This window comes from Myotis daubentonii, chromosome 6, assembly GCF_963259705.1.
Source record: "Myotis daubentonii chromosome 6, mMyoDau2.1, whole genome shotgun sequence".
Lineage (NCBI taxonomy): Eukaryota > Metazoa > Chordata > Mammalia > Chiroptera > Vespertilionidae > Myotis > Myotis daubentonii.
Window position 1 is genome coordinate 87,688,098 of NC_081845.1, and position 26,601 is coordinate 87,714,698.

The window sequence follows — 26,601 nt, forward strand, 5'->3', positions numbered from 1 at the left end:
CAGCAAAGGCTCAAGGAGTGGTGACAGTGGCGGCTGGGAGCTGGGGACACGGAGGGCGGAGACCCCCTCCTCCCCTCCTCCCGCATGCATCCGACCCCCAGGTCTGCTTTGCTCTCCCACTCTTGCCAGGACCTTCCCTGCACCTCCTCCCTGGAATGACTCCCCACCTCCTCCTGCCCTCCAGTCCCCACAGGACACCCCAATTCCCAGCAGCCTGGGCAGGAGGCCTCTGAGCACTGGGGCCTCCAGAAGGTCCCTGCCTCCATCACTCACCCTCAGCCCTGCTTCTCTGGGTGGCCAGGAGAAAGGTGAGGCGAGGACAGAGAGAAAGAGGGAGGAGGAATGGCTTCTTATTTCACCACCATTTCCTCTGGGGCTTTCACCCATTTCCCCACGCCGCAGGGGAGGGAGCAGCAGGCAGGCTTGGCCCAGAGAGCCCCCAGCCAGGCCCAGAGGCAGCAGGACAGGGGCGGGTCCTGCATAGGCCCAGGCCACCCCTCCTCCCTGCCCCCTCCCCACCTGCAGTCTTTGCCTTCCTCAGCTCTTCTTCCCAGACAGGCTGGGCGGCTGCTGACCCCGGCAGCTCTGGCACCCTCTCCTCAGGGCAGCAGCTGCCACCCCAGCTCAGACAGAGGGCCATGGCCTGGGAGGCCCCATACCTGCTGCCCCTTGTCCTGCTGGTGCTCCTGGCCTCAGGTGAGGGCGGAGGCGAGAGGAAGAGGAGGAGGGATGGATGCTAGTGAGGTGGCCTGAGGGGTGTGCAAAGGAGGGGCGAGGCAGTGGTAGGCAGGTGAGCAGGGGGCAGGGGTGGGGGGGGGGAGGGGGGGGGCGGAGGTGGGAGGGCTGAGCTCTGAGTGTAGCAGAGAGGATTTCCTGAGGGCGGGGCCCCTCTTAGCTCAGTGGCAGCCAGTGGGGCTCCCTGACCTGAGGGTTTATTCTCAGGCTCCTGGGAACAGCAGCCACTGCTGCTGCAGAAACTGGAAGGGGAAGAAGTCTTCGTAAGGTGCGATTATCCACCCCAGAATAGTTCAAAGATGAAAACCTGGTGCAGAGTAACATCAGCAGCAACTTGTACCTTATTAGTCAACCAACCCAGGCTTGACGAGGAGCCTGAAAACCCACGATACTTCATCAGGGATTACCCCGGACAGGGGTACTTCACCGTCAACATGACTGCGCTGGCAGAGCAGGACTCGGGTTTGTATTGGTGTGGACTCCATGAATCTTCCCGGATCAACATTCTCAGAACTGTCAGTCTGGCGGTCTCTCAGGGTGAGTCCTTCCCTCTGTGGGTGCTTCTCAGGGTCCCTGAGCCACAGGAAGCTGATGCTGGAAAGGACCTAATGAGGTCCCCCAGCCCCCATGGCTGAACCCCAGGCCCCTTCCTGAGGTCGCCTCTGGTTACAGGCAGAACCAGCGCCAGAACTCAGACTGCAGGCTCCGGTGGCTTCTCCCTTCCCCAGCGCACACAGTTCTCCGAACACTTGTTGTTGCTCACAGGGCTCCCCACTGACTCGTACCCATCACCGAGCTGCCTCCGGCTTGGGCAAGCCTGGCTTATGGGTCCATTCCGGGCACCCCTCCCCTGACCCTAATCCCACCTTCTCTCCAAGGGCTGGGCTTGAGGCGGGTCACAGGTCACTGTGAGGGCTCAGGGACTGCGGACAGGCAGGGGGCACACACAGTGAGCAGACATGGGATTCGGGGTGAGGCTGGGAGCTGTGGGGACAAAGAGCACCCGCCCCTGATACATGAGCGATCTTCAGCCTCAGCATGGGAAGCTTGAGGCTCCTCCTAACCCTGGGCCCCTCCCCCATATGCCTGTGAAAGCTTCAGAGGTGCAAAGCCCCCCTGCATTTCCCGGTGATGGTCAAGGGTTAAACAGAACCTTCGAAGACCCCCGCCCGGCTGCCGAGCCTGCCCAGCTGTTCGGTCATCCGGGTACCAGGCGCACACACATCAGCTGCTCAGTCATTCTCGGAACCGGCCTGGGCTCATTGCCCACTGCATGTCGGGCACGGGGCGAGGCCCTGGAAGGGGAATGGAACCCTGAGACATAAATAAAAGGCTATGATGCAGGGTGTGGGTGGCATAATGGAGGCATGTTGGATGGAGGCCCAGAGGAGGGAGGGGGCCAGGTTGCTGGTGAGGCCAGGAGTATGGACTTGCCTGCAGGACTCCCCACAGGAGGTGACACCACGGCCCGGCGGTTGGGGTGGGGGCGGCAGTTGGGGGCGAGCAGGTCGGCAGGGTGGGCAGTTGGGGGCGAGCAGGTCGGCAGGGTGGGCAGTTGGGGGCGAGCAGGTCGGCAGGGTGGGCAGTTGCTGGGGCGAGCATGCCCGCGGGGGGAAGTTCAGGTCTATTTCTCTTCTGAAGCCCTCACAAAGCCTTGAATGTGACTGCCTCAAAGCAGCACAATTCCCATCAACCAGCCACAGAGGAAAGGAGCTGTGGGCAGGATCTAAGCAGAAGGGAGATATCAGGGGCTGGAGACCAGGTAGATCCCTTTGCAGTGGTTCTCAACCTTCTGGCCCTTTAAACACAGTTCCTCATGTTGTGCTGACCCCCAACCATAACATTATTTTTGTTGCTACTTCATAACTGCCATTATTGTTTGTTATGAATTATAACATAAATATCTGATATGCAGGATGGTCTTAGGCGACCCCTGTGAAAGGGTCGTTGGACCTCCAAAGGGGTGGCGACCCACAGGTTGAGAACCTCTGCTTTAGGGTGAGAGCCAGCACAGAGGATTATGGGAAAGTAAGGCCCAGCCTCAAAGTCCCTGCTTGGCTGCTGTGGTGGCCAGGAGGCAGGGAGCAGGCTGAGCTTCGGAGCAGGTCATCCGGGGACACCCACCCTCTCGGGCTCAGGAGGGTCAAACCTAGGACTCCAACGCTGTGCTTGACCTTCCAGGCCTGCCGCCTGCCCTGGCCTTTTCCGAGCTGCAGGTGATGGTTATTGTTCTGACTTGCGGATTCATCCTGAACAAGGGCCTGGTGTTCTCAGTCCTGTTTGTCCTTCTCCGGAAAGACAGGGCCTCAGGTGAGTGGGGGCCGAGGCCTGGCTTGGGGTGGAAATGAATGAGGGGACCCAGATGGTAGCTGCAGACAAGAGCTCAGAGGGGCCATGTCTCAGGGGTTCCCCAGAGTTTGCCCCCTGACTTTGCCCACTTCTTTGCCCAGGAGGCAGGCCCAGCCCCGGGAACCCTGTGAATGGCGCTGGGCTGGGCTCACCAGGACAGGGAGACCTGGGGGTGGGAGCGGCCAGCATGGTTTTGGCTGCTCTGCAATCCAGTCTTTTCTTCAGAGGAGGGAGGGAGGCTGAAGCCGGGACTGGCATGGATGGATCACCTGCAAATGCTGTCTATTCCTCTCACTCCTCAGGCGAGCCAAACCCAGGGGAGCAGCAAAGTCACCCTTCCAGGAGCTGACTGGCATGCCTTCCTCCCCTAGCAAACATCACATCCTCTCTCTGTTCCCCAAACGAACAAACAAATAAACTGATCTCTCAGGGGAGTAAAAGGCTTCCTAAAATTCTTTAGTGAGGTCTCTGCCCTGCCCCTTTCTTATTGAGAGAAACGTACTGAGCGGAAAGTGTGGGGAGCTTTGAGGAAGGAGACCCACTGAACTAATCAGAGGCCCAAGAAAATGGCAAACTATCTTTTATAAAAAATAAAAGCATAAGATGCTAATTAGACTGGACAGCCAAACAACCTTCTGGACGTCATTCCGGACATCTTCCTGGACGAAACCATGGAGTCAGGGACAGAGGCAGAGGCAGTTAGGGGTGATCAGACAGGCAGACAGGCAGGAAAGTGGTTAGGAGCTAGCGGTCCCAAATTGTGAGAGAGATGTCCCGGATTGTGAGAGGGTGCTGGCCAGGCTGAACGACTCCCCCCAGACCCCCACCCTAAACCCCGTGCACTAATTTCCTGCACCGGGTCTCTAGGCTTTTATAAAAATTAAATACAACAACTGGGACTCAAAGAATCATCCAAATGAACCTGTGCTTGTTCCCTTGATGCTGTTCAGACCCGCTCTGCTGGGGCGTGTCTGGCCCTCCGGTGAAACCTATGGTAGACCCATCACTCTCCTGGTCATTTTAAATGCATTTTATTTTTAAATTAAATTTATTGGGGTGACTTTGGTTAATAAAATTATAAAGGTTTCATCTTCTGGTCATTTAAAAAAATAGACTATTTTTAGAGCAGTTTTAGGTTCCCAGCAAAATTAAAGACACAGTACAGTGCCCATATGGCCCTGTCCCACACATGCACAGCCTCCCTGCTATCAGCATCAGAATCGATGCACACAGTCACCCATGGACACACTTCCCCGTTCGTCTGGTTTTATGGAATTTATTTTTTTCCACCTCCATCCCCCAGCTGCACTTCCTACCCGTTGCCCACAGGTATCCTGTTAATATAGTTAATGCATATGTCCTTTCACTCTACTTTCCATACATGTATTTACATTTGTGCGGGTCCTAGAAAACACATAGAAGTGAGTCATGTGCTTTATTTTATTCGCATTTCCCTCTGAGCTTCTGGGAATGACTCTCAAAGCCACACTTTTCCATTAGAAAATGTGCACTCCCATGGAAAACTGCCTTGTCTCTAGCACATTCGTCCTAGTGCTCTGATTCTGAGTCAATGAGAAGTATTTATAACTAGAGGCCCAGTGCGTGAAATTCGTGCACAGGAGGCAAGGGGTCCCTCAGCCCAGCCTATGTCCTCTCTCAATCCGGGACCCCTTGGGGGATGTTGGGCCTAAACTGGCAGTCGGACATCCCTCTTACAATCTGGGACTCTGCATACACCAGTGACCATACTTTTCATACAGGTGAAAGGTGTCTTGCTGTTGTATGGGCAGCTACATTTTTTTGTGCTGAGTATAAAAAGCAGTACATAAGATGATGCTTCTGAAGCAATAATACCATTTTCCCCATCTTATGGGTGGAAAAACTTAGGCAGAGATAAGTTAAGTAATTGGCTTTGTCACATAGTTATAAGTGTCAGAATCAGGGCTGACCACAGAATGTGCAAGCCAGAGTCCATGCATCTCATAACTGTATCATCCTGTTTCTTCAGTGTTAGAGTAGCCTTGCCAGGTTTGAATTTCTAAATCTAAGAGATAGTTCCCAATATAGAGGGTCCCTAGGCCTGGCCGACGATCAGGGCCATCTGTGTGGTGACTGATGAGTGGGGTGATAGGGAGGCCCCCCGCTGGCACCCGCCTTGTCTGGTGGTCTGGCGCCACCCACTGGCCAGCCCAGCCCTCTGATTGCTGCTGCAGGTCACCTCCCTCTCAGGGGGCAGTGAGCATCATAGCAACCAGTCATTCTGCCGGTGGTTCCACAGTTCGGTTGATTTGCATATTAGGGTTTTATTATAAAGGATTCTGCAAATCATAGGTAATTGATAGACATACAAATTCTGTGCTTCTTCCTCTATTGTGGGAGGGATGAAAACCCCACACTGGTGAGTCTCCCCACACAATTCATGGCAACAATTCTTTACTCCATATAAGAAGTTTTCATGTGTGTTCTTAAGACGGCTAAATGCTCAGCCGTCCAGCTGAGGGGGGCGGGGCGGGGTGGACAGCTGCCCTCTCCCCACCAGGACCCTCTGCTCCCCTCCAGCTTCCCATGAACGTGGGGAAGAAAGGCCCAGAGGCAGCAGGTCCCATGGGCCTCCCAATAGGAGGTGGAGGAAGTGACTAAGAGCTGGGGGTCCCAGAGGCATCGGCAGCAGGGGCCCCAGAGCTGTCCAGCCTGGCCCTGCAGCTATGTACCCTCCGAGTGACCTCCCATGTGCCCTGGCCAGGCTGCTGGTCCCTCATGTCCTGGGAGCCAGCAGAGCCCACCCTCTCACTGCTGCCACCTGCTGGCCAGCCCCTCCTGGGACTGGTGTGAGGGGCAGCTGAGAGCCCCCCTCAGCAGCAGGACCAGCCTGACCCCAGACTGGGGTGCAGAGGTTTAACTCAAGACTGTCTCCCCCATCCTACCTGGGCTCCAGATCTGAGCCCTTAGAGCAGTGGTTCTCAATCTTCTGGCCCTTTAAATACAGTTCCTCATGTTGTGACCCAACCATTAAATTATTTTCGTTGCTACTTCATAACTGTAATGTTGCTACTGTTATGGATCGTAATGTAAATATCTGAAATGCAGGATGGTGTTAGGGGACCCCTGTGAAAGGGTCGTTCGACCGTCAAAGGGATTGCGACCCACAGGTTGAGAACCACTGCCTTGGAGGGAACTGAAGGCCCTTCAGAGTTCCCTGAATGTGTGTGTGTGTGTGGGACAGCTCAGTGAGGGGGCATTACCACCCACTACTGCCCCCCTCCCTGAGTGTCCTGCCCTGGGGAGAGAGGAGCCACTGTGACACAGGGAGCCAGATCAGGGCTCCCACAGCCCAGGACTGTCTGGTGGGGGTGGGCGGGGCCAATGGGGCGGATGCAGCCCAGGAATTGGCCTGGGTGGTCTGGCCCCTCCTGCAGGGAAGGCTGGACAATCAGGGCTGCATTTGTCCCCTGAAGAGGGGTCTGCAGCCTGGACGGGCTGGAGAACACGTGGGTCTAGATGCGGTATCTCTACTTGGCCCTGGGACAGGGACCTCCCAGGCGGGAGAGCAAAGGTCATGGTCAGGAGACTGACACAGCGAGGGACTCAGTGGGGCCACTCCAAGATGGATATGGGGAGAGAAGGGGGACTGGGGGAATCCTATGGGACCATAGGGAGGAGGCACCTCTTCCCTGTGTCCAGGAGAGGGCGCCAGAGGGGAGACTCAACTTGAACTGGCTGGCCTGGTGCTCTCTCTCTCTCTCACACACACACACACACACACACACACACACACACACACACACACACTGACATCTGTCCAGGAAGGTGTGGCTGCCACCTGCTATGCAACTTGGAGGGAGTTGAACTCCTCTGGGGAAAATGGGTCCCCCGCAGCTCCCCTCCATGGACCCTGACAGCAGCAGGACTGCCCTGTATCCTTGGAGGGCAGGCTGTCCCGGGAAGAGCGCTGCACAGGGCTCAGGACCAGGACCAGGGACCAGGGCTGCCACCTGTCCCGTGTGACCCTGTGCAGGTCACTAGCCCTCCCAGCCTCAGGTTTCCTCTCCTGGGAAAGGGGACACTCATTCCTACCTCAAGACTTTTCAGAATAAAATGAAATAACACGAACTTTATGCAACTGAGCACGTGCATTGTGGTTGCTGGTCCTCAAGTTCTTTTCAAGTTATAATATTGTGTGTCATATTCTATGTTTTCAAAGACTGCTGGGCCCCACTTCTCTGTTTTGTCCTCGATTGTAAAGGGAAAGGGAGGGCAGAGTTGGACATGGTCCCCAGGTGGCGGGTGCAGGACCGAGGCAGAGGCCAGGGTGTGCCCTAGTGTCAGGCAGGGTGGCCACCGTCCCTGCTTGCCCACGATCAAGGCTCCTGGGCCAGGCAGACCCGTGCACGCTGCCCATCCATAGAGTCTGTTCCCACATGACCCCGTGGCAAGGAAGGACCCAGCACCTAGAGGAGGTCACACCTCCTGGCCCGGCTCCCTGGCTGCAAGGAGCCTGGTGGCCTCGTTGGAGCTCCAGGCTCTGGGACATCCACCCCCAGGTTCCAGCATCTCACTTCCATCTCCCTCTCCCACCCTTGTTCCCGAGCTCCAGGGGACCAGGTCCCAGCAGACTCAGGGCAGGGGTGCAGGGAGGGCCGGGTGTCAGGCAGCCCAAAGCCATGGCTGCCTCAGGCGGTGAGAACCGAGCTTCCTGAGCAGGGGCTGAGACGGGATGCCCTGCGGGGGTGACCTGTGGTGGCCAGGGGAAGGATGGACACGGAGTCCCCGGCACCCCAGGACGTTCCGATGATTGAACTGAGGAGAAGGCAGGTGGGTTTGCTACTTTCCACTGTGAGGTCAGCAGGCCGGCGAGGCTCCCAGCTCTTGCAAATGCGGCACACCCTGGGTCAGGCAGTCGGTGGGGGTTCAGCCACCCACCCTCCTCCTGCAGGGCTGATGGACTTGCCCCAGTGCTGGGAGCAGGGAGGGTGGGAGGCCCTCCCCAGGGGACCCCTCCCAGGGCAGCCCACCCCCCCGAGTGGGAAGCAGGGAACCAAGGTCCTGAGGGGCAGCCTGTCCTCAGAGGGTGGTCCGAGCTTCCTGGTGGCCGAGGGCTGCTCCCGCCCTTGCCTGGTCCCGGCACTGTGCCCCCTCCCTTACCCCATGCCAGTCTCTGCCTCAGGAGTCTGCCCCTGCCAGCCCCACCGGCCACACTGGCCATGTGCAGGGCTCTCTGAACTGGTTGTCTGACTAAGCAGCTGTGACAATGTTTCCCTGTAGCTCCTCTAATGACAGATTCTTTTCTTTAATATTTTAATTTTTATTTTTCAGTTCCAGTTTGCATTCCGTGTGATTTTGTGATGCTTTCAGGTGTACAGCATAGAGGGGGACAGTCACATACTTTACAAAGTGGTCCCCCAGCACGTCAGTGCCCCCTGGCACCACACCCAGTGACTGCAATATTATTGGCGAGGTGCCCTGTTCGTCACAGGGATGTAAAGTACAAATTATTTTCTAAAAGCGCTTGGTTAGTATGGTCTTTAAGCAAAGGCTTAAGGAGTGGTGATAGTGGCGGCTGGGAGCTGGGGATACAGAGGGTAGAGACGCCCTTTCTGCCCCCTCATCCCCTCCTCCTGCACCCATCTCCTGCCCCCTCCCCCTCAAGGTCTGCTTTGCTCTCCCACCCTTGCCAGGGACCTGCCCTGCACCTCCTCCCCTGGAAATGACTCCCCACCTCCTCCTGCCCTCCAGTCCCCACAGGATGACCTAATTCCCAGCAGCCTGGGCAGGAGGCCTATGAGCACTGGGGCCTCCAGAGGGTCCCCTGCATCTGTCACTCACCCTCAGCCCTTCTTTTCTTTTCTTTTCTTTTCTTTTCTTTTCTTTTCTTTTCTTTTCTTTTCTTTTCTTTTCTTTTCTTTTCTTTTCTTTTCTTTTCTTTTCTTTTCTCTTCTCTTCTCTTCTCTTCTCTTCTCTTCTCTTCTCTTCTTTCTTTTTTTTTGGCGGGGGGGGGCACAGGCTCAGTGTAGTTTAATTAGGAAACTAAACAAGCTGGGTGGAGTGGGATGATCAGACAGCTGGCATGGAACCCTTGGGGGACTGGCAGTCTTGGTGGTATGGGCCCGGGCAGGGGGCAAGGCACGGCTATTTGGCAAGGAGAGGTGAGCGGTGGAATCCCACTGCCCAAGGACGTGCTCTGGGAGGCCAGCTGACATGCATGCAGCGTGGGTTCATTCAGGCAGCTTGAACCATGAGGCTAGGCATCGGCGAAGGTTGAGGGCTCAGGCAGTTCGCAAAGGCTTGTGGTTCACCTGGGAGATGCTGACGCCCGTGAGTCTCTCCACGCTCTCCGGCAGGCGGCCCAGGATGTCCAGTACTTTCCCCGTCACTTTGGCCGCTCCCACGGCCCCACTTCCACTCGACACCAGTGTGATCTCTTTTGGTCGAGGTCAAGGGTCCACTGATCTCCTCTGCCACCTGGGGCAGCTTCTCCAGCAGCATGTCCAGCTGAGCAGCCTCCTGGTACAGCTGGAACGCTTCTGCCTTCTTGGCCATCTGTTCGGCCACAGCCCGGGCTCGGGCCCCAATGGCGAAGGCGTCGGTCCTCCCCCTTCCCCCCGCATCCTCTCAGACTCTGCTTCGGCCTCCGCCTGCATGATCTGCTGGGACTTCTCAGCCTCCGCTAGGCGCTCCAGCTGGTAGCGCTGGGCTTCCGGCTTCCGCACTCGGATCTCCAGCTCCTTCTCACGGCTGACAATCTCCTGCTCCTGCACTGCCACCTGCTGGGCCCGCTCCACCACCTGCACCCGCTGCTCCTTGATCTGCTGCTTCGTTTTGGCCACCGGGAGCTGGCAGGCCATGTCGGCCTGCGCGACGCATGTTGACGTCAGTGTCATAGGTGGCCTCCTTCAGCTCATAGTCCCTCAGGGCCTCGGCCATCTCGATCTCACCCAGGCCCTGAGCAGACACTTTCTCCTGCTTGGCTTTGGCCTCCCGGATCCCAGCATCTCGCTTGGCCTCCGCTTCTCCAATCCGAGCATCTTTTTGGACTTGAGCGGTCTGAGCCTTCCCCAAGGAGTGCAAGTAGTCCTGGTCATCATGAATGTCCTTCAGGGTGTAGCTGACCACACTGCTGCCCATGTTCACCAGGTCTGAGGAGGCCACTTTGGAAACCTGCTCTGAGAACTTCTGCCGGTCCTTATAGATTTCCTCCAGTCCTGTGGGCCATGATGGCCCTCTGGTGGCCCTCCAGCGTCTCCAGGGCGATGTGGGCGATCTCAGCCTCCATCTTCCCCAGGAACATCTGGCAGGCGGCCGCCAGCATCTCTTTGTTCCGCCCCTGGATTTTCACCCGGGTGATGCCGGTGACGGAGATGGGGACCCCATGGCTCGTGTAAACCTTCTCACTCTTGACATTTAGGGTCAATGTGTTGAGAGAGATCCTCTGGATCTGCTGGATGCAGGGCAGGACAAAGACACGGCCGCCGGCCACCATGACTGGGGGGGGGGGGTGCTCCAGCAGAAACCGGAGACCACCATGGCCTCCTTGGGGCCGCAGGTGAAGAACATGGCTCCGAGGGAGCTGGGAGCCGAGCCACGGCCGCTGCGCACCACCTTCCTGCAAGCCCACCCCATGGCCTTCACCTGCTTGCACCCTCAGCCCTGCTTTTCTCGGTGGCGACGAGAAAGGTGAGGTGGGGAAGGAAGTGGTGGGACAGAGAGTACTAGGGAGGAGGAATGGCTTCTTATTTCACCATAGTTTCCTCTGGGGCTTTCACCCATTTCCCCACGCCCGCCCCGGGGAGGGAGCAGCGGGCAGCCTTGGCTCAGAGAGCCCCCAGCCAGGCCCAGAGGCAGCGGGACAGGGGTGGGTCCTGCATAGGCCCAGGCCTCACCTCCGCCCTGACCCCTCCCCACCTGCAGTCTTTGCCTTCCTCAGCTCTTCTTCCCAGACATGCTGGGCTGCTGCTGACCCCGCCAGCTCTGGCACCCTCTCCTCAGGGTGGCCGCTGCCACCCCAGCTCAGACAGAGGGCCATGGCCTGGGAGGCCCCATACCTGCTGCCCCTTGTCCTGCTGCTGCTCCTGGCCTCAGGTGAGGGCGGAGGCAAGCGGAAGAGGAGGAGGGATGGATGCTAGTGAGGTGGCCTGAGGGGCGTGCAAAGGAGGGGCGAGGTGGGGGGAGGTGGGTGAGCTGGGGACGGGGTGGGGTGGGTGGGCACTGAGTGTAGCAGAGAGGACTTCCTAAGGTGGGGGCCCCTCTCAGCTCTGAGACAGGCAGTGGGGCTCCCTGACCTGAGGGTTTATTCTCAGGCTCCTGGGAACAGCAGCCACTGCTGCTGCAGAAACTGGAAGGGGAAGAAGTCTTCGTAAGGTGCGATTATCCACCCCAGAATAGTTCAAAGACGAAAACCTGGTGCAGAGTAACATCAGCAGCAACTTGTACCTTATTAGTCAACCAACCCAGGCTTGGCAAGGAGCCTGAAAACCCACGATACGTCACCAGTGATTACCCCGGACAGGGGTACTTCACCGTCAACATGACTGCTCTGGCAGAGAAGGACTCGGGCTTGTATTCGTGTGGACTCCATGAATCTTCCCGGATCAACATTCTCAGAACCGTCAGTCTGGCGGTCTCTCGGGGTGAGTCCTTCCCTCTGTGGGTGCTTCTCAGGGTCCCTGAGCCACAGGAAGCTGATGCTGGAAAGGACCTAATGAGGTCCCCCAGCCCCCATGGCTGAACCCCAGGCCCCTTCCAGAGGTTGCCGCTGGTTACAGGCAGAACCAGCGCCAGAACTCAGACTGCAGGCTCCGGTGGCTTCTCCCTTCCCCAGCGCACACACTTCTCCAAACACTTGTTGCTCACAGGGCTCCCTGCTGACACGTACCCATCACCAAGCTGCCTCCGGCTTGGGCAAGCCTGGCTATGGGTCCATTCCGGGCACCCCTCCCCGTGACCCTAATCCCACCTTCTCTCCAAGGGCTGTGCTTGAGGCGGGTCACAGGTCACTGTGAGGGCTCAGGGACTGCGGACAGGCAGGGGGCACACACAGTGAGCAGACGTGGGATTTGGCGTGAGGCTGGGAGCAGCAGGGGCCAAGGCTCAGAAGGCCTGGGTCCCACCCTGCACCGCCCCTGATACATGAGCGATCTTCAGCCTCAGCGTGGGAAGCTTGAGGCTCCTCTTAACCCTGGGCCCCTCCCCCATATGCCTGTGAAAGCTTCAGAGGTGCACAGCCCCCCTACATTTCCCCGTGATGGTCAAGGGTTAAACAGTACCTTCGAAGACCCCCGCCTGGCTGCCGAGCCTGCCCAGCTGTTCGGTCAGCTGGGGGCCTGGCACACACAGATCAGCTACTGGGTCATTCTCTGCCCAAGCCTGCGCTCATTGCCCACTGCATGTCGGGCACGGGGCGAAGCCCTGGAAGGGGAATGGAACCCTGAGACATAAATAAAAGGCTATGATGCAGGGTGTGGGTGGCATAATGGAGGCCTGTTGGATGGAGGCCCAGAGGAGGGAGGGGGCCAGGTTGCTGGTGAGGCCGGGAGTATGGACTTGCCTGCAGGACTCCCCACAGGAGGTGACACCACAGCCCAGCCGTTGGGGAGGGGGTGGCAGTAGGGGGCGGGCAGGTCGGCAGGGTGGGCAGGTGGGCGGTCAGCAGGTCGGCAGGGAGGGGCAGTTGCTGGGGCGAGCAGGCCCCCCGGGGGGAAGTTCGGGTCTATTTCTCTTCTGAAGCCCTCACAAAGCCTTGAATGTGACTGCCTCAAGGCAGCACAAGGCCCATCAACCAGCCACAGAGGAAAGGAGCTGGGGGTGGGGAGCTATGATAACAAAGGTGTTTCTACCCCTGATGACAGAGCATCACCTAGAAAACGTGGCCCAGGGGCCAATGGGTTTGAGCAAACTTCCTTGGACTTAGAGGAAGGGGATGGACAGAAATCCTCTGCACAGAGCTGCTGGGCCATGGGCCCGGGGGGTGTAGAGAGCACCACCTGGAGGAGGAGAAGCTGTGGAGGTAGCAGAGGAGTAACACCTGCAGAAGGGGGGTGGCCGCCACCAGGAGCAGGTGGGGACATGCACTCACCGAGTGTCAGCGACACATGGAGACAGTGGGGCTGAGTGGAGAGGAGATGGTGAGGCTAAAGCAGGGCCGGCGGTGGATTCAGACTGCGAGAGCCTTGGGTGCCTGCAGCCTGTGCACTTTGTTCTGTAGGCAATGGGAGCACAAAGGGCTTTCCCTGGCGCTTTGAGTGGAGAGGGAGGCTCAGTGCAGAGTGATTGATGCAGGAGCTGTGGGCAGGAGCTATGCAGAAGGGAGATATCAGGGGCTGGAGACCAGGTAGATCCCTTTGCAGTGGTTCTCAAACCTCTGGCCCTTTAAATACAGCTCCTCATGTTATGGTGACCCCCAACCATAAAATTATTTTTATTGCTACTTCATAACTGCCATTATTATTTGTTATGAATTATAACATAAATATCTGATATGCAGGATGGTCTTAGGTGACCCCTCTGAAAGGGTCGTTGGACCTCCAAAGGGGCGGCGACCCACAGGGTGAGAACCGCTGCTTTAGGGTGAGAGCCAGCACAGAGGATTATGGGAAAGTAAGGCCCAGCCTCAAAGTCCCTGCTTGGCTGCTGTGGTGGCCAGGAGGCAGGGAGCAGGCTGAGCTTCGGGGCAGATCATCCGGGGGCACCACCCTCTTGGGCTCAGGAGGGTCAAACCTAGGACTCCAACGCTGTGCTTGACCTTCCAGGCCTGCCGCCTGCCCTGGCCCTTTCCGAGCTGCAGGTGATGGTTATTGTTCTGACTTGCGGATTCGTCCTGAACAAAAGCCTGTTGATATCAGTCCTGTTTGTCCTTCTCCGGAAAGCCAGGGCCTCAGGTGAGTGGGGGCCGAGGCCTGGCTTGGGGTGGAAATGAGTGAGGGGACCCAGATGGTAGCTGCAGACAAGAGCTCAGAGGTTCCCCAGAGCTTGCCCCCTGAGTTTGCCCACTTCTTTGCCCAGGAGGCAGGCCCAGCCCCGGGAACCCTGTGAATGGCACTGGGCTGGGCTCACCAGGACAGGGAGACCTGGGGGTGGGAGCGGCCAGCATGGTTTTGGCTGCTCTGCAATCCAGTCTTTTCTTCAGAGGAGGGAGGGAGGCTGAAGCCGGGACTGGCATGGATGGATCACGTGCAAATGCTGTCTATTTCTCTCACTCCTCAGGCGAGCCAAACCCAGGGGAGCAGCAAAGTCACCCTTCCAGGAGCTGACGGGCATGCCTTCCTCCCCTAGCAAACATCACATCCTCTCTCTGTTCCCCAAACGAACAAATAAACTGATCTCTCAGGGAAGAAAAAGGCTTCAGTAACTTCTTTTGTGAGGTCTCTGCCCAGCCCCTTTCTTACTGAGAGAAACGTACTGAGCGGAAAGTGTGGGGAGCTGGGAGGAAGGAGACCCACTGAACTAATCAGAGGCCAAGAAAATGGCAAACTATCTTTTATAAAAATGAAATACAACACCTGGGGCTCAGAGGATCATCCAAATGAACCTGTGCTTGTTCCCGTGCTGCTGTTCAGACCCTCTCTGCTGGGGCGTGTCTGGCCCTCCGGTGAAGCCTCTGGCAAGACCCATCACTCTTCTGGTCATTTTTTAAAAACATTTTATTTTTAAATTAAATTTACTGGGGTGACATTGGTTAATAAAATTATAAAGGTTTCATCTTCTTGTCATTTAAAAAATAGACTTTTTTTTAGAGCAGTTTTAGGTTCCCAGCAAAATTAAGGACACTGTACAGTTCCCATATGGCCCTGTCCCCACAGGTGCACGGCCTCCCCACTATCAGCATCCTAGTCCACGCACACAGTCACCCATGGATGCACTTCACCGTTTGTCTGGTTTTATGGAATTTATTTTTTTCCACCTCCATCCTTCAGCTGCACTTCCTACCCGATGCCCCATAGGTATCCTCTTAATATAGTTAATGCATATGTCCTTTCACTCTACTTTCCATACATGTATTTACATTTGTGTGGGTCCTAGAAAACACATAGAAGTGAGTCATGTGCTTTATTTTATACACATTTCCCTCTGAGCTTCTGGGAATGACTCTCAAAGCCACACTTTTCCATAAAAATGTGCACTCTCAGGGAAAACTGTATCGTTTCTAACACATTCTTCCTGGTTCTTTGATTCTGATTCAATGAGAACTATTTTATAACCAGAGGCTCAGTGCATGAAATTCATGCACAGGAGGCGAGGGGTCCCTCAGCCTGAACTGCTCCTCTCTCAATCCGGGACCCCATGGGGGATGTCAGGCCTAAACTGGCAGTCGGACATCCCTCTTGCAATCTGGGACGCTGCATCCACCAGTGACCATACTTTTCATACAGGTGAAAGGCGTCTTGCTGTTGTATGGGCAGCTACATTTTTTTTGCCATGATTATAAAAAGCAGTACATAACATGATCCTTCTGAGGCAGTAGTGCCATTTTCCCCATCTTATGGGTGGAAAACTGGAGCAGAGAGAAGTTAAGTAATTAGCTTTGTCACACAGTTATAAGTGTCGGAATCAGGGCTGACCACAAAATGTGCAAGCCAGAGTCCATGCATGTCATCACTGCATCAACCTGTTTGTTCAGTGTTAGAGTAGCCTTGCCAGGTTTGAATTTTTAAATCTAAGAGACAGTTCCCAATATACAGGGTAAGGTCCCTAGGCCTGGTCAGCAATCAGGGCCATCTGTGGGGCGACAAATGTGTGGGGTGATAGGGAGGCCCCCCCACTGGCACCCACCTAGACTGGTGGCCTGGGCTGCCCACTGGCCAGCACAGCCCCCTGATTGCTGCTGCAGGTCACCTCCCTCACAGCGGGCATGCGCATCATAGCAACCAGTCATTCTTCTGGTCGTTCCACTGTTCGGTTGATTTGCATATTAGGGTTTTATTATATAGGATTCTGCAAATCATAGGTAATTGATAGACATACAAATTCTGTGTTTCTTCCTCTATTGTTGGAGGGATGAAAACCCCACACCTGAGGAGAGAACCAAGATGGCCTCATAGGTTAACGCCGGAGATTGCTGCTTCGAACAACCAATTCAAATTACGCCTGAAACACCGAACGGACATCATCCAGAACCACAGGAGGGCTGGCTAAGAGGAAATTCTACAACTAGGAGGAAAGAGAATATCATACCCAGACTCAGAGGAGGCGCAGTGCTGAAGTGAAATTCTCAGGTGCGGAGTGCACGTGGAGCAGGCTGGCGGCAGAGGGCGTGGTTGTTTTTTACAATCGGGAGGGAGCTTCAGACTCTGAGCTCCAGATCCGGGCGAGTCTCTAGGGACACAGACTCAAACGGGAGAAGCGGGACTGTCTGGCTTGGGTCGGAACTCGAGGGCAGCTTTCTCTCCGAGGTTTGCAGCGGTTGCTGGGACTCTGTGAGGCAGAGTCCCTAGGGACGGAACTGAGAGCAGCCATAACTGCTGGCTCCGTCCCTCCCCTGTAGATCCCCAGGGACCCGCCCCGCCCAAGCCCTGCACAGAGCCATTTGCCGGATAGCCTCAGGCAAATGCTAGATTAGCACCGCCCTAGAGATCCAGCACAGAAGTTCTCCCACTGCAGACACAGCTGATTCTCAGTGCCAATTGGCCGGGAGGTCAATTCCTCCCAGTGATCCTACAGCAACCAAGGCATAGCTACAACAAGACTGTGCACAAAGCCCACAAGGGGGTGCACCAAGAGTGTCCACCTCAGGTAACTGGGGAGGTTGAGCCACTGGGCCCTACAGGACACCTAGCACACAAAGCCTCTCTATCAACACAGGGAAGCAGCCAAAATGCGGAGACAAAGAAACAGGTCACAAATGGCAGAAATGGAGGGAAGCAAACGACTGGATATAGAGTTCAAAGCCACGTTTATAAGGTTTTTCAAGAATTTTATCGAAACTGCAGATAAATTTAATGAGTCCCTCAATAAGTATAGTGAGACCATGGAGGACATGAAAAAGGACCAACTAGAAATTAAGCATACACTGACTGAAATAAAGAATAATTTACAGAGATCCAACAGCAGACAAGAGGATCCCAAGAATCAAGTCAAAGATTTGAAATACAAAGAAACAAAAAATATCCAACCGAAAAAGAAAAAAGAAAAGAGATTCCAAAAATATGAATATAGTGTAAGGAGCCTCTGGGACAACTTCAAGTGTACCAACATCAGAATTATAGGGGTACCAGAAGAAGAGAGAGGGCAAGATATTGAAAACCTATTTGAAGAAATAATGACAGAAAACTTCCCCTACCTGGTGAAAGAAATAGACTTACAAGTCCAGGAAGCGCAGAGAACCCCAAACAAAAGGAATCCAAAGAGGACCACACCAAGACACATCATAATTAAAATGCCAAAGAGCAAAAGACAAAGAGAAAATCTTAAAAGCAGCAAGAGAAAGACAGTCAGTTACCTACAAGGGAGTACCCATACTACTGTCAGCTGATTTCTCAACAGAAACCATGCAGGCCAGAAGAGAGTGGCAAGAAATATTCAAAGTGATGAATAGCAAGAACCTGCAACCAAGATTACTTTATCCAGCAAAGCTATCATTCAGAATAGAAGGTCAGATAAAGAGCTTCACGGATAAGAAAAAGCTAAAGGAGTTCATCACCACCAAACCAGCATTATATGAAATGCTGAAAGGTATTCTTTAAGAAGAGGAAGAAGAAAAAGGAACTCTTACCATTTGCCACAGCATGGATGGAACTGGAGAGTGGATAAATACCACATGATCTCACTCATTTGTGGAATATAATGAACAACATAAACTGATGAACAAGGACTGATCCAGAGACGGAGAGGCATTGATTGGACTGTCAGGCCTTGGAGGGAAGGTAGGGGAGGGTGGGGATAAGGGGGAAAGATCAACCAAAGGACTTACATGCAGGCATATAGGCCTAACCAATGGACACGGACAACGGGGGGTGGGGGGGAGGGTGAGGGCATGAGGGGGGGGGGTGGAGGGTGACGTGGGGACAGGGACACATATGTAATATCTTAATCAATAAAAAATATATTTAAAAAATGGGCAAAGGACCTAAATAGACACCTTTCAAAAGAGGACATTCAGAAAGCCAAGAGACATATGAAAACATGCTCAAAGTCACTAATCATCCGAGAGATGCAAATCAAAACAACAATGAGGTACCATCTCACACCTGTCAGACTGGCTATCATCAACAAATCAACAAACGACAAGTGCTGGAGAGGATGTGGAGGAAAAGGAACACTTGTGCACTGCTGGTGGGAATGCAGACTGGTGCAGCCACTATGGAAGACAGTATGGAGTTTCCTCAAAAAACTGAAAATGGAACTCCCATTTGACCCTGTGATCCCACTTCTAGGAATATATCCCAAGAAACCAGAAACACCAATCAGAAAGGATATATGCACCCCTATGTTCATAGCAGCACAATTCACCATAGCTAAGATCTGGAAACAGCCTAAGTGCCCATCAGTAGATGAATGGATCAGAAAACTGCGGTACATGTACATGATGGAATACTATGCTGCTCTAAAAAGGAAGGAACTCTTACCATTTGCAATGGCATGGATGGAACTGGAGAGCATTATGCTAAGTGAAATAAGCCAGTCAATATAGGAAAAATACCACATGATCTCACTCATTCATGGATAATAGAGACCATTAAAAACTTTTGGACAATAATAGATACAGAGGCAGAGCTGCCTCAAACAGATTGTCAAACTGCAGCGGGAAGGCCGGGGAGGGTTGGGGGGCAGGAGGGAGGGGGGTAAGAGATCAACCAAAGGACTTGTATGCATGCATATAAGCATAACCAATGGACATAAGACACTGGGGGATAGGGGAGGCTAGGGGACTGTGAAGGGAGGGGGGGAAATGGACACATATGTAATACCCTTTGTAATACTTTAAGCAATAAAAATAAATAAATAAATAAAAGAAAACCCCACACTGGTGAGTCTCCCCATGCAAATCATGTCAACATTTCTTTGCTGCATATGAGAAGTTTTCATGTCTGTTCTTAAGAGGGCTAAATGCTCAGCCGTCCAGCTGAGGGGAGCGGGACGTCCAGCTGCCCTCTGTCCACCAGGACCCTGTGTCCTTAGCTTCCCTCTGCTCCCCCCCCCCCCAGCTTCCCCATGAACGTGGGGAAGTCCCAGAAGCAATGGGGTCACAGCGGCCGCAATGGAGGAGGGGGAGAAAGTGACTAAGAGCTGGGCGTCCCAGAGGCATCGGCAGCAGGGGCCCCAGAGCTGTCCACTCCGGCCCTGCGGCCATGTCCCCTCTAACCGACCTCCCATGTGCCCTGGCCATGCTGCTGGTCCCTCATGTCCTGGGAGCCAGAGGAGCCGACCCTCTCACTGCTGCCACCTGCTGGCCAGCCTCTCCTGGGACAGGTGTGAGGGGCAGCTGAGAGCCCCCCTCAGCAGAAGGACCAGCCTGACCCCAGACTGGGGTGCAGAGGCTGAACTCAGGACTGTCTCCCCCATCCTACCTGGGCTCCAGATCTGAGCCTTTAGTGCAGTGGTTCTCAACCTTCTGGCCCTTTAAATGCGGTTCCTCATGTTGTGACCCAACCATTAAATTATTTTCGTTGCTACTTCATAACTGTAATGTTGCTACTGTTATGAATCGTCATGCAAATATCTGATATGCAGGATGGTCTTAGCCGACCCCTGTGAAAGGGTCGTTCAACGCCAAAGTGGTCGCGACCCACAGGTTGAGAACCACTGCCTTGGAGGGAACTGAAGGCTCTTATGAGTCCCCTGAATCGGGAGTGGGGGGGGCGGGGGGGGAGGACAGCTCAGTGAGGGGGAATTACCATCCCCCATAGCCACCCTCCCTGAGTGTCCTCCCCTGGGGAGAGAGGAGCCACTGTGACACAGGGAGACAGATCAGGGCTCCCACAGCCCAGGACTGTCTGGTGGGAGTGGGTGGGGCCAATGGGGCGGATGCAGCCCAGGAGTTGGCCTGTGTGGCCTGGCCCCTCCTGCAGGGAAGGCTGGACAATCAGGGCTGCATTTGTCCCCTGAAGAGGGGTCTGCAGCCTGGACGGGCTGGAGAACACGTGGGCCTAGATGCGGCACCTCTACTCGGCCCTGGGACAGGGACCTCCCAGGCGGGAGAGCAAAGGTCATGGTCAGGAGACCGACACAGCGAGGGACTCAGTGGGGCCACTCCAAGATGGATATGGGGAGAGAAGGGGGCTGGGGTAATCCTATGGGACAATAGGGAGGAGGCACCTCTTCACTGTGTCCAGGAGAGGGCGCCGGAGGAGAGACTCAACTTGACTAGCTGGCCTGGTGCTCACACACACACACACACACACACACACACTGGCATCTGTCCTCCCCACCAAGAAGGTGTGGCTGCCACCTGCTATGCAACTTGGAGGGAGTTGAACTCCCCTGGGGAAAACGGGTCCCCAGCAGCTCCCCTCCATGGACCCTGACAGCAGCCAGACTGCCCTGTCTCCTTGGAGCGCAGGCTGTCCCGTGGAGAGCGCTGCACAGGGCTCAGGACCGGGACCAGGGACCAGGGCTGCCACCTGTCCCGTGTGACCCTGTGCAGGTCACTAACCCTCCCGGCCTCAGGTTTCCTCTCCTGTGAAGGGGACACTCATTCCTACCTCAAGACTTTTCAGAATAAAAGGAAACAACACGAACTTTATGTAACTGAGCACGTGCATTGTGGTTGCTGGCCCTCAAGTTCTTTTCAAGTTATAATATTGTGTGTCATATTCTGTGCTTTCAAAGACTGCTGGGCCCCACTTCTCTGTTTTGTCCTCGATTGTAAAGGGAAAGGGAGGGCGGAGAGGGACATGGTCACCAGGTGGCGGGTGCAGGACCCAGGCAGAGGCCAGGGAGTACCCTAGTGTCAGGCAGGGTGGCCACCGTCCCTGCTTGCCCAGGTGTTGGGGTCCAGCCCCAGCAGGTCCAGGGGTTCCCAAAGGTGTGGACGGAGTCGGTGAAGAAGGAATGACACGGAGGCAGCGTTCAGTTGATCAGCATAGCCAGGTTCTGCAACCAGGTTCTCTAGCCAGGTTGTCCCCTCAGGTTCTCCTGCCAGGTTCTCTCTTTTATTACATCTGTATTTATACCATTTGATTTTAATCCTATCCATTCTATTCCAAAGGTTAGGGCGTTTGTTATCTCCATTCCAAGGTCCCTACTCTACTGTTCTGTTAAGCTACAAGAAGTAACTGAAGGAGATTATCCTAAATAAAGATTATGTAACGGAAGCGTGATTGTTTGTAGTTAAGGTGATTAACTACACGCTTGGCACTTAGTTAAGGGGTTTTACTGATTCATTCCCTTCCTTAGTCCTGTTAATCCCTAACTTCAGGGAAAAATCCCCACCTGGGGAAACAAGCTTTCTCAGAGAGGTGACCCTGGTTAGAACACATAGTGCTAAGAAGGGGAGCAAACATATTAAGAACAGTATGCCATATACGCCAGGTCCCTTGAAACATATGCCGTGCAGATGTTCCTTCCCTGCAGCGACTGTGTCAAGCAGCAAGGATGGACCGGCTTCCGGCACCCAGGATCAGGGCTCCTGGACCAGGCTGCCCGTGCACGCTGCCCATCTGTAGAGCCTGCTCCCACACGACCCCGTGGCAAGGAAGGACACAGCTCCTATACTCGGAGGCTCACACCGGCCCTGGGTCCTTGGCTGCCAGGGGCCTGGTGGCCTCTTTGGAGCTCCAGGCCCCTGGGACATCCTCCCCCAGGTCCCAGCATCTCCTTCCCATCTGCCGCTCCCACCCTGTCCCCGAGCTCCAGGGGACCAGGTCCCAGCATCTCCTTCCCATCTGCCGCTCCCACCCTGTCCCCGAGCTCCAGGGCACCAGGTCCCAGCATCTCCTTCCCATCTGCCGCTCCCAACCTGTCCCCGAGCTCCAGGGGACCAGGTCCCAGCATCTCATCCCCATCTGCTGCTCCCACCCTGTCCCCGAGCTCCAGGGGACCAGGTCCCAGCATCTCATCCCCATCTGCCGCTCCCACCCTGTCCCCGAGCTCCAGGGGACCAGGTCCCAGCATCTCATTCCCATCTGCCGCTCCCACCCTGTCCCCGAGCTCCAGGGGACCAGGTCCCAGCATCTCATCCCCATCTGCCGTTCCCACCCTGTCCCCGAGCTCCAGGGAACCAGGTCCCAGCATCTCATCCCCATCTGCCACTCCCACCCTGTCCCCGAGCTCCAGGGAACCAGGTCCCAGCAGATCCAGGGCAGGGGTGCAGTCAGGGGCGGGTGTCAGGCAGCCCCAGGCCTCAGCAGCCTCAGGCGGTGAGAACTGAGCTTCCTGAGCAGGGGCTGAGACCGGGTGCCCTGCGGGGGTGACCTGTGGTGGCCAGGGGAAGGATGGACACGAGTCCCGGGCACCCCAGGCACGTTCGGATGTTTGAACTTTGGAGCCGGCAGACGGGCCTGCCACCTTCCACTCTGAGGCAGGCTGGCAAGCCCGAGGCTCCCAGCTCTTGCAAATACTGCACACCCTGGGTCAGGCAGTTGGTGGGGGTTCAGCCACCCCACCCCTCCTGCAGGGCTGATGGACTCGCCCCAGTGCTGGGAGCAGGGAGGGTGGGAGGCCCTCCCCAGGTGACCCCTCCCAGGGCAGCCCACCCCCCGGAGTGGGAAGCAGGGAACCAAGCTCCTGAGGGGCAGCCTGACCTCAGAGGGTGGTCCGAGGTTCCTGGTGGCCGAGGGCTGCTCCCGCCCTTGCCTGGTCCCCGAACTGTGCCCCCCCCTCCGCCCCCGTGCCAGTCTCCGCCTCAGGAGTCTGCCCCTGCCAGCCCCACAGGCCGCACTGGTCATGTGCAGGGCTCTCTGACTTGGTTGTCTGTCTAATGACTGTAAGCAGCTGTGACAATTGTGTTTCTGCAGATCCTCTAATGACAGACTCTTTTCTTTAATATTTTAATTTTTATTTTTCAGTTCCAGTTTGCATTCCGCGTGATTTTGTGCTGCTTTCAGGTGTACAGCATAGAGGGGGACAGTCACATACGTTACAAAGTGGTCCCGGAGCACATCAGTGCCCCCTGGCACCACACCCAGTGACTGCAATATTGTTGGAGATATTGGTGCCCTGTTCGTCACCAAGCGTTTCTAAAAGCGCTTGGTCAGTATGGTCTTTCAGCAAAGGCTCAAGGAGTGGTGACAGTGGCGGCTGGGAGCTGGGGACACGGAGGGCGGAGACCCCCTCCTCCCCTCCTCCCGCATGCATCCGACCCCCAGGTCTGCTTTGCTCTCCCACCCTTGCCAGGACCTTCCCTGCACCTCCTCCCTGGAATGACTCCCCACCTCCTCCTGCCCCTCCAGTCCCCACAGGACACCCCAATTCCCAGCAGCCTGGGCAGGAGGCCTCTGAGCACTGGGGCCTCCAGAGGGTCCCCTGCCTCCATCACTCACCCTCAGCCCTGCTTCTCTGGGTGGCCAGGAGAAAGGTGAGGCGAGGACAGAGAGAAAGAGGGAGGAGGAATGGCTTCTTATTTCACCACCATTTCCTCTGGGGCTTTCACCCATTTCCCCACGCCCCAGGGGAGGGAGCAGTGGGCCTGCTTGGCCCAGAGAGCCCCCAGCCAGGCCCAGAGGCAGCGGGACAGGGGCGGGTCCTGCATAGGCCCAGGCCTCCCTCCTCCCTGCCCCCTCCCCCCCTGCAGTCTTTGCCTTCCTCAGCTCTTCTTCCCAGACAGGCTGGGCGGCTGCTGACCCCGGCAGCTCTGGCACCCTCTCCTCAGGGCGGCAGCTGCCACCCAGCTCAGACAGAGGGCCATGGCCTGGGAGGCCCCATACCTGCCGCCCCTTGTCCTGCTGGTGCTCCTGGCCTCAGGTGAGGGCGGAGGCGAGAGGAAGAGGAGGAGGGATGGATGCTAGTGAGGTGGCCTGAGGGGTGTGCAAAGTAGGGGCGAGGCAGTGGTAGGCAGGTGAGCAGGGGGCAGGGGTGGTGGGGGGAGGGGGGGTGGCGGAGGTGGGAGGGCTGAGCTCTGAGTGTAGCAGAGAGGATTTCCTGAGGACGGGGCCCCTCTTAGCTCAGTGGCAGCCAGTGGGGCTCCCTGACCTGAGGGTTTATTCTCAGGCTCCTGGGAACAGCAGCCACTGCTGCTGCAGAAACTGGAAGGGGAAGAAGTCTTCGTAAGGTGCGATTATCCACCCCAGAATAGTTCAAAGATGAAAACCTGGTGCAGAGTAACATCAGCAGCAACTTCTACCTTATTAGTCAACCAACCCAGGCTTGACGAGGAGCCTGAAAACCCACGATACGTCATCAGTGATTACCCCGGACAGGGGTACTTCACCGTCAACATGACTGCGCTGGCAGAGCAGGACTCGGGTTTGTATTGGTGTGGACTCCACGAATCTTCCCGGATCAACATTCTCAGAACTGTCAGTCTGGCGGTCTCTCAGGGTGAGTCCTTCCCTCTGTGGGTGCTTCTCAGGGTCCCTGAGCCACAGGAAGCTGATGCTGGAAAGGACCTAATGAGGTCCCCCAGCCCCCATGGCTGAACCCCAGGCCCCTTCCAGAGGTTGCCGCTGGTTACAGGCAGAACCAGCGCCAGAACTCAGACTGCAGGCTCCGGTGGCTTCTCCCTTCCCCAGCGCACACACTTCTCCGAACACTTGTTGTTGCTCACAGGGCTCCCCGCTGACTCGTACCCATCACCGAGCTGCCTCCGGCTTGGGCAAGCCTGGCTTATGGGTCCATTCCGGGCACCCCTCCCCTGACCCTAATCCCACCTTCTCTCCAAGGGCTGTGCTTGAGGCGGGTCACAGGTCACTGTGAGGGCTCAGGGACTGCGGACAGGCAGGGGGCACACACAGTGAGCAGACATGGGATTCGGGGTGAGGCTGGGAGCTGTGGGGACAAAGAGCACCCGCCCCTGATACATGAGCGATCTTCAGCCTCAGCATGGGAAGCTTGAGGCTCCTCCTAACCCTGGGCCCCTCCCCCATATGCCTGTGAAAGCTTCAGAGGTGCAAAGCCCCCCTGCATTTCCCGGTGATGGTCAAGCGTTAAACAGTACCTTCAAAGACCCCCGCCCGGCTGCCGAGCCTGCCCAGCTGTTCGGTCATCCGGGTACCAGGCGCACACACATCAGCTGCTCAGTCATTCTCTGAACCGGCCTGGGCTCATTGCCCACTGCATGTCGGGCACGGGGCTAGGCCCTGGAAGGGGAATGGAACCCTGAGACATAAATAAAAGGCTATGATGCAGGGTGTGGGTGGCATAATGGAGGCCTGTTGGATGGAGGCCCAGAGGAGGGAGGGGGCCAGGTTGCTGGTGAGGCCAGGAGTATGGACTTGCCTGCAGGACTCCCCACAGGAGGTGACACCACGGCCCGGCGGTTGGGGTGGGGGCGGCAGTTGGGGGCGAGCAGGTCGGCAGGGTGGGCAGGTGGGCGGTGAGCAGGTCGGCAGGGTGGGCAGTTGGCGGCGAGCAGGTCGGCAGGGAGGGGCAGTTGCTGGGGCGAGCATGCCCGCGGGGGGAAGTTCGGCTCTATTTCTCTTCTGAAGCCCTCACACAAGCCTTGAATGTGACTGCCTCAAGGCAGCACAAGGCCCATCAACCAGCCACAGAGGAAAGGAGCTGGGGGCAGGATCTAAGCAGAAGGGAGATATCAGGGGCTGGAGACCAGGTAGATCCCTTTGCAGTGGTTCTCAACCTTCTGGCCCTTTAAACACAGTTCCTCATGTTGTGCTGACCCCCAACCATAAAATTATTTTTGTTGCTACTTCATAACTGCCATTATTGTTTGTTATGAATTATAACATAAATATCTGATATGCAGGATGGTCTTAGGCGACCCCTCTGAAAGGGTCATTGGACCTCCAAAGGGGTTGCGACCCACAGGTTGAGAACCTCTGCTTTAGGGTGAGAGCCAGCACAGAGGATTATGGGAAAGTAAGGCCCAGCCTCAAAGTCCCTGCTTGGCTGCTGTGGTGGCCAGGAGGCAGGGAGCAGGCTGAGCTTCGGAGCAGGTCATCCGGGGACACCCACCCTCTCGGGCTCAGGAGGGTCAAACCTAGGACTCCAACGCTGTGCTTGACCTTCCAGGACTGCCGCCTGCCCTGGCCCTTTCCGAGCTGCAGGTGATGGCTATTGTTCTGACTTGCGGATTCGTCCTGAACAAGGGCCTGGTGTTCTCAGTCCTGTTTGTCCTTCTCCGGAAAGACAGGGCCTCAGGTGAGTGGGGGCCGAGGCCGGGCTTGGGGTGGAAATGAATGAGGGGACCCAGATGGTAGCTGCAGACAAGAGCTCAGAGGGGCCATGTCCCAGGGGTTCCCCAGAGTTTGCCCCCTGACTTTGCCCACTTCTTTGCCCAGGAGGCAGGCCCAGCCCCCGGAACCCTGTGAATGGCACTGGGCTGGGCTCACCAGGACAGGGAGACCTGGGGGTGGGAGCGGCCAGCATGGTTTTGGCTGCTCTGCAATCCAGTCTTTTCTTCAGAGGAGGGAGGGAGGCTGAAGCCGGGACTGGCATGGATGGATCACCTGCAAATGCTGTCTATTTCTCTCACTC

The 26,601-nt window shown here is 56.1% G+C and overlaps 2 protein-coding genes and 1 pseudogene across 4 annotated transcripts in view; 2 read left to right on the forward strand and 1 right to left on the reverse strand.

The window, feature by feature from the left end:
• Positions 1-405: 405 nt before the first annotated feature.
• On the forward strand, positions 406-1,388 carry LOC132236551 (trem-like transcript 4 protein). Of its 2 annotated transcripts, none has more exons than XR_009453322.1 (2): positions 406-696; positions 943-1,077. XR_009453322.1 is itself a non-coding variant. In XM_059699670.1 (2 exons), the coding sequence occupies exons 1-2, from the start codon at positions 639-641 to the stop codon at positions 1,368-1,370; spliced, it is 345 nt and encodes a 114-aa protein (XP_059555653.1). In that variant the 5' UTR covers positions 406-638; the 3' UTR covers positions 1,371-1,388. The 2 variants fall into 2 exon arrangements, 1 of the variants encoding a protein (XP_059555653.1); XM_059699670.1 differs by lacking the exon at positions 943-1,077 and adding an exon at positions 1,084-1,388.
• A 7,687-nt stretch (positions 1,389-9,075) lies between these two features.
• Positions 9,076-10,693, reverse strand: LOC132237346 (flotillin-1-like; annotated as a pseudogene).
• A 270-nt stretch (positions 10,694-10,963) lies between these two features.
• Positions 10,964-26,601, forward strand: part of LOC132237347 (CMRF35-like molecule 2) — a 71,340-nt gene continuing 55,702 nt past the window's right edge. The window contains exons 1-2 of one of the 2 annotated variants that reach the window (XM_059701750.1): positions 10,964-11,160; positions 11,379-11,708. In XM_059701750.1, the coding sequence (XP_059557733.1) occupies positions 11,103-11,160; positions 11,379-11,708 (388 nt within the window). In that variant the 5' untranslated portion in view covers positions 10,964-11,102. The remainder of the gene's footprint in view (positions 11,161-11,378; positions 11,709-26,601) is intronic. The other variant, XM_059701753.1, reaches the window with a different exon arrangement.